Genomic DNA, 7795 nt, shown 5'->3' with positions numbered 1-7795 from the left:
ATTAAATAACATTTGGGTTAATGACATAGAAGCACTTGGGATTCAATTGTTACGATTAACAGTTTGCCAATCAGCAAAAAATATCTAAGGTGAAACACATTTGGAGACTATAATGGCCAGTGACTTAACTGGCTGAGTCAAAATGAGAATTGAATAAAGTAAATTTAAGAGAAAGAACAGTGAAGGGAAATTGCAGAGGCTGAGTTTGTAGGGAAAAAATGTGAGAAATTAAATCGTGGGGAGTGGAGAGATATGCTATCTGTGCTTATCCTTTCCTTGCAGGATTTAGCAAATTAAAAGCAAATTTTTACTTCAGGATTTAAGAAATCATCAACAAGCAGGGGTGAAATCTACTTACCTTCCTTACCTGTTTGGAATCGCACACACTGTGCACGTGTGTGAGCAAAGCGCAACCACAACCTCTTTCATTTTACTATTATAGCAAGCTTTTTATTTTAACACATCACATGTTCTGTGCATGCTCAAAACTTTCTGCGCATGCGCAGAAGGTAAAAAACACATTATTTCCTGGTTAAAACCAGGAAGTAATCACACCTGGCCGGGTGGGTGGAGCTATGCTCTGCCGTCACTACCGGATCGCCGAACCACCGGCCAAGATCGCTACTGGATTGGGCGATCCAGTCCGATCCAGGAGCATTTCACCCCTGTCAACAAGGTACCATACAAAAGAAGAAGACAAAAGCCTCTTTTTTTTCATTTTTCTTCCTAGGCTAAGGAGGGCAATATCAGGCAATGATCCAGTTTTGAACATAGAATATGGATTATTCCAACGTCTTGATTGTTTATTGTACAGGGAATATTTGAAAAATGATACAAAGGCTTAGCCTTCCTTTTTGTTTTCTCTTTTCTTTTGTTTCCCTTTTGTTCTCCCTGGTTGTTGCTGGTGGTCATTGTCACAATAATACAAGTATTAATAAAGGAGTAGAATCAGAGAGTTCACTAAGCATGTTTGTAGAAATTGCCAATTCATTCATTCATTCATTCATTCATTCATTCATTCATTCATTCAATTTCTATAGCTGCCCAACTTAAACAAGTGGCTACCAAACAAGTGACTACCACTACAAGTGACTAATGGAGCCTGCCCATCACAGTTGTAAGTTATGATGGTTGTAAAATAGGTCAGTCATGTGACTGACATGATTTTAAGAACTTTTTTTGCAGTGATCATTAAGCAAACATGGTAATCATAAAGCGGCCACCAGAGTCATTAAGCAAATGCTGAGGTCATTAAGTGAACTAGCAGTTCACTATGGGCACAGTTTTGCCAAAGCCCAGAACTGCCAATTTTTGGCAAAACCATCCTAAAATGCAATGACCATGGGATGCTGCACATGGTTATAAGGAAAAATTTCCTAACAGTCAGAACAATCAACCAGTGTAATGGCTTGCCTTCGGAAATTGTCGGTGCTCCATCACTAGAGGCTTTCAAAAAGAGATTCGACATTTGTCTGAAATGGTATAGGGTCTCCTGCTCGAGCAGGGGGTTGGACTAGAAGACCTCTGAGGTCCCTTCCAACTCGGTTATTCTATGTTCTCTGCAACCCAGTTACCAACCTCCCAGAGTTAGCCCAGAGTCATCCTGGGAGGGATCCAACTGTTGTAACTCCAAATATGGGTCATAAATACCATAGAGCTAGTGCAATAGTATCTACAGGCAGTTGCCAGTCATCTCTCCAAGTCCTGGGTTGTACATACTTGTTGATGCATTCATCATCTCAAAGCTATTTCTCTTGTTCTTATAGTCCCCTGCATAGCCAAGCTGCTAAACTCCACTCAGGAAGTGTCTTTTACTGAAGAGGTTCCATCTGCAGCTGGTTCTTCTAAATGAGATTGATTAGTAACTTGACCAGCTAATTGATTTCTAATATTTCTCTTCTTGTAGCTTTTAAAGAACGGATGAAAGAGGATTTATTTCTAATGGGAAGAGAGAGATCAAACCCAAGACGCATCACCAAAAACTGAGAGAAAAAGATAATTCTGTGTTGCAGTGATGCCTAGATACAGCCAAGTATAAAGCTAAAATCATGAAAAGAGTGATTGATGAAGAGAAGCATAAATTGGCCATATCCTTGAGGATATACATAGTAAGAGTTCAAGGGCTTGATTGGTTAATGGCTTTCCTGCTGGCAGGGACAGAGATTGCCAAAGCTGATATTTGCTTACCTCCTTGGCCTGCCAGGCCAGACATCCAGATGCAAGTGTCTTTCTGCTAAATCTGCCATTGTGTTGCCAAGATCCAGAAATCAGCAATGCAAATAGAGAAGCGGAGGGACTTAAGTACCGTGGTACTTAAGGCTCACTCTTGGGTCACCTTATTATCATTTCAGTCCCTATCGCTCCCCAGATTTGCTGAGTGAAGGCATTACTGTATGAAGACACTTTGTTTTGCTACCTAAGATCCTCTGCCAGCTAACCTACATGCTTTCTTGCCTTTTTTGGAGTGTTTAAGAATGCCAGCTTCCATTATAAGGGTGAGTTTTTGCTGCCAACTCTTTCTTAACCAGATTATGGAATCAGGGGTACAATTGTGGGACTCCAATTTAGAGAGAGACCTAGTAAACCAGGTGATGCTATGCCTTTTAATTTTCATCTGATGTCTTTTGTTCTTCCATTTACCTTCTCACCTCCTTTTCTGGGTCTTCCATAGTATTTCTTACCCTGAAAGTCACGTACTGTGTTTAAACTATATCTAGCTTATTACATTCACCAAAAAGGAGGTGGGGAGGAAGTCAATGATCAAATCACCATGACAGAAAGTCTTTTAGATGGAAAGATATATATGTAGTGAAGCATTTCCAAAGGGTCCCCTCCCCTCACATATTGCAGAGTTGAGCTGGGAACTTGTTTGAGATGGGCAGCTATTCAAATTGAATAAATACATAAATAATTGAAGAAGTATCACCAGAGGAATTGTCTAAAATGTATAAAGGTACATTTGCTGGAATTCTTTGCTGGAAATGTGAACATACTGTATCAAAATATTTTGTTATGTTTGGTGGACATGTAAAAAAACCAACAAACCATTTTGGACACAAATACAAATTCAGAAATTTTTAAACGTTAAAGTACAACTTTAGAAACCAGAGACTTTTCTTTTGGGGCTAGAAACCAGAAAAAAAGTCACAGAACTTTGTTTTTACATATGATAACTGTATACTCAATAGTGAAAAGGTTTGATTTGTTGCAGGAAAAGAAACGGAACCAGGCCAAGCTCTTCAAGGCAGGAAAGAGTTTATTGTGCACGGTTCAAACAGTCCAAAGACAAGCAAAAAATCTGAACATTGATGGCTTCTTCTGGCCATGTATTTATACAATTTAAAGGCAGAGTTATTACAGAGAGTGATACATTTCACACGTAGAAGTTGCCCTTTCATCTATCTCTAGGAAAGGAAATAACAATCCTGTTCTCACAGATTCAGGTTCTCTGCTCCGGAGCTCAAGACATAATAAAAAGGAGATAAGAGGCTTGGAGACGCCTCAAGGGCAATAAAGGAAGCAGTACTTCTCATCTAGGGATATACATGACATTTGGGATGCAATAAACAATAAACAACAGGATGTATCTGTTTAGGGTCAGTTTGCCCTTTTACAATTCTTTGCCTACGTCAAATACCTTTTGTCAGCTTAGCACCTTGGCACGGAAGAGGCACTTCTGTCTTGACCAAAGATTTGAAATTCTAATATTTGAATTTTGTCCCAATATCGGATCTTAGCCTGGCTCATTACCCCCCTTTGTGACTCATCTGTCTTATCCAGACGAGTCACACCTCCAGGTCCTCTTCCTGCTGGAGCCGTTTGTAATCCCACATAGCCATCACCTGAGCAGTTGTCTTACGTTCCACCAGCAAGGATAGACTTTTAGAAATAGTTTTAACAAACAGAGGTAGAATACATGGGAGAAAAATACACCCTGCAGCTATTAATCCCATCAGGCCAAAGATGGCCTGCAGGCCGGGTAACTTTGGCCACCATCCTGAAAACATATCCTGCAAATTAAGGCCTTTCCAAGTCTGGACTGGCACATGAGCTATTTTGACCATTTTATCCGTTATTTCCTTAATAACTTTCCCACTTTCATCAATTACTATGCAGCAATTAGTTAAATTAAACTTTCCACATACCCCTCCTTCTTTAGCTAATAGGTAGTCCAAGGCTAATCTATTCTGCATAATATATGTCCTTGATTTAACACTTTCCCTGGCTAATTGAGTAAGACCTTTCACAGTTTCATTGGTGATTATTTCGACCACTGCTTGCAGACGAATTAAACGGTTCAGAATGTACATGGGGGTCCGATAGCCATACATGCCATCTTCCGCCCATGTAGCTGGTCCATAAACCTCAATAATTCGCTCTGCAGGCCACTCCTCACTTCCCCAACTGCGTTGGTTGCCTCCGACCCTAACCTTTCCTATTGCAGATGTATCTACATGTCTCCTTCGTCTTAAGCTCCCCACCTCATCATATACCGGGACACCTAAAACCTGTCGAGTTTTAAGGGGAAGCAAAAAGAATCCGGGCCTAATTAGTCCCAGGACACAGGCTCCACACCAAGTCTTTGGTAGAAACCCATATGCCATCTTGCCACATATCCAGTACAGTCCATCAGGAGCCAGCCATTCGAGAGTCTGATTATCTGGATCCTTTAAAAAGGCTAACTCATTTACCTTAAACAGAGCCATTTCATCAGTTCCCTCTGTGCCATTACTTCCTGACCACCATATCTTACTTTCCCATTTGCCTGTGCATATGAGGTTTCCTACCTGATGACAGCCTGCTACAATTTTTCTCTGGAAACATACATTCCCTACCAGACTAGTAGTCAGTGTCCAGTCCCCATCTTTACCCTTGTTATATGACAGGTTACCTTTTTGATCCATTTCTAGTACTTTGGAGTAATTTAATTCCTGGGCTTCCCATGGCCATTTTTCTCCCATGTTAGTCCCTCCACAAACGAAACAATTTGATACATTCAGGGTATGGGCTATGTCTTCTGCCAATTTGACAAAGGTATTTGTTACATGACTAGGGGTTTCGGGTACATTCAACTTCTCCATCTCCAAATAATATGACCAGAACAACCCTTTCGTGTCATGCGTTGCTCTGGTAACTTTAGTGACATACCATCGAAGGGTTACAAGGGGATCTTTTCCCTTGGCATAAATTCCTAATCCATAATCCTCCTTCCATAGTTTTGTCGGGGTACATGTAATCTTTATAGGATTACATTCATTCTGTCGGCAGTTACTACTAGCTACCCCATTTTCCAACTTGCATTTTTGGGTACCCCCCGGCTGATCTCCTGACCACATAACTGCACAAGACCAATATGGACAATAACTATATGTGTCCCGATCACCGCATTCTCCCTGCTTTCGACACATATACTTTTTGTCTAACATATAACTTCTTTCCCACTCCAATGTCCCACACGTTGATTTCCATACATCACAGTTACGATTGATAGCTAAACAGGCATCAAATGTTATTTCTACTGGCTTCCCTAACTTTCTAAATTCTGTCTTATTCAAAAGCTCTTCTCTCCCGCATTCCGTTGTGTATATTGACATTTCATAAGTAGTTATCTGTTTGGCTTCTGCGGGGTTATAGCACTGCACCTTATCCTTCAGTATACACATGTGATATATGGTATTGTTTACCTGACAGGTTCGGGGGGGGTGTTCCTTGCACCCGTCAGGTTTTTGAGTGTGATAAATCAAAGTATTCGAAACCTGTGTTCCCTGCAGTGTTGTACGTATGCATGGGTCACAGTTCTCCTTGCTTATTGCTTCTATCATGGGAATGTCTGGCTCGCTTCGTAGTATCATTACCCATCCACTCATCCATAATCCCACTCCAACAATCACCATGTTTTGCATCCTCCCGGTCCTTTTCATTCCGATCTCTCAATGCTGTCTCAATAGTGGGGCTAGTCTTAAGCGTATAATAAGATTTCTCTAAACCTATCACCAAATAGTGCTCTAGCACGTCTTCTATGATCTTTATGTCACACTCAATCAAACACCCTGTACACAAAACACAGTCTATACAATGAGCGCAACAACAACACTCACATCCACAGTTACAGAACCAACACATTTGAGAGAAAAAAATCTTTGTACATTAAAGAACCGCCTTTCGCCTGTCGCAATAAGTACTTCTTTGGTCAGCAGACGGTTTATACCGCGTGGGTGTTCAGGAGAAGATCTGGACAGTTAGGGATTGGAGTAGCTGATGCCTCAATGCTCTTCAGTTGTCCGCAAAACCACTGTTTATACCTGTAAAACACAATAATCGACAGGATCAATACCCTCAATCCCCAACACGCCCACTGCCAACTCTCCTCCCACATGGATCCTTGTTCTTCAGCCCCTTGTCCTTAATCAGCCTCCAACACAATGCGACAACCCAGGTATCCAGTCCACTCTTTGATCTGCTGTGAGTCCCCACAATCGATTACACCTCCAAGTATCCTATATATAAAATAGAAAAAGCTTTCTTTAAGCACGCTTGAATGTTAGCTTAGTTGGGTTTTGTTTGTTCATGGTCACTTTCCAGCCGGTTTCCGCTGCCGCCTTGACTCATGTCTTGTGAATCCACGACTTTGATTCTGCAATCTTAATAGCAAGTGGAGAAGTCATAATAACAGTAAAAGGTCCTTTCCATCCTCCTTCTAGTGGCTCCTTCTTCCAATGTTTAACCCATACTTGGTCCCCTGGTTTAAATGGGTGACAATGGGTTATTAGTCGGGGGGGTACTTGCTCCATCACATATCGCTGGAGCCTCTCAACTTGCTTATTAAGTTCTTGTACCATCTCCATATTCCAGACCCCACCTTTATGACCCAAGTCTGGCCACCCAGCCAAGTTCCTTCTTAGCAACCCTGGCGGTTGTCCATACATTAACTCATATGGAGATAGCTTATGTTGGCCCCTTGGAGAGCTTCTGATTGCATACAAGGCCAGTGGTAAGGCATCAGGCCACCTTAAATGACTATCCGTACAGATCTTAGTTATTCTTTCTTTGAGTGTCCTGTTCATTCTTTCTGCATATCTTCCTGATTCTGGCCGAAAAGCACTGTGAAACCTCCACTTTATCCCTACCGCCGCTGCAACTGCCTGATTAATATGGTGAACAAACTCAGGACCATTGTCTGACGAGATATAACTGGGAATTCCAAATCTGGGAATTATCTCTTTTAGTAATAGTCTGGCCACCTCCCGCGCCTGCTTGGTCTTTGTTGGAAAAGCCTCAGGCCACCCCGTATACATATCCACCATAACTAACAGGGCTTTAAACAATCCACATCTAGGCATATCAGTAAAGTCTATCATAATGTAATCCATGGGGATGTACGACCGGGGTATGGCACCAGGGGGCAGTAAGGGCCCTTGCCTTGGATTAACCTTTGCACACGTAACACACTTTGCAACCGTCCCGGCAGCGACTCCGGCCAGCCCATTAATATAGTAATCCCTTCCTAATGCTAGTTCTAAAGCCGCTTTCCCCATATGTGTTGTTTCATGGGCTAGGCGAGCTAGTGTCCAAGCTATCGAGGCTGGTATAAAAACCCTCCTGTCTGGTAATACATACCACCCATCTTCAACCTGAGCTTTCAAATCTGTCACTGCTTTCACACTTTCCTGTTGCGTATATGTTGGTTTAATTTCAGGGGGTAAAACCCCTAAATCCATAGCTATACAAATAGATAAATCGGGCAGTGGTCCCTCTTGTTTCGCTACTTCCCTAGCTTCTACATCAGCTGCCCTAT

General features: G+C 41.8%; 1 protein-coding gene across 1 annotated transcript; it reads right to left on the bottom strand.

The window, feature by feature from the left end:
* Positions 1 to 3431: 3431 nt before the first annotated feature.
* LOC139310257 (endogenous retrovirus group 3 member 1 Env polyprotein-like) lies at positions 3432 to 5894 on the bottom strand. Its single transcript, XM_070934417.1, has 2 exons — positions 4146 to 5894; positions 3432 to 3533 (listed from the first exon to the last, which is right to left on the bottom strand). The coding sequence occupies exons 1-2, from the start codon at positions 5892 to 5894 to the stop codon at positions 3432 to 3434; spliced, it is 1851 nt and encodes a 616-aa protein (XP_070790518.1).
* Positions 5895 to 7795: the final 1901 nt, after the last annotated feature.

This window comes from Pituophis catenifer, unplaced genomic scaffold (genome assembly GCF_029215685.1).
Source record: "Pituophis catenifer annectens isolate HBS135680 unplaced genomic scaffold, rPitCat1.0.hap2 SCAF_2, whole genome shotgun sequence".
Taxonomy (NCBI): Eukaryota; Metazoa; Chordata; class Lepidosauria; order Squamata; family Colubridae; genus Pituophis; species Pituophis catenifer.
This window is presented reverse-complemented; position numbering and strand designations above follow the sequence as displayed.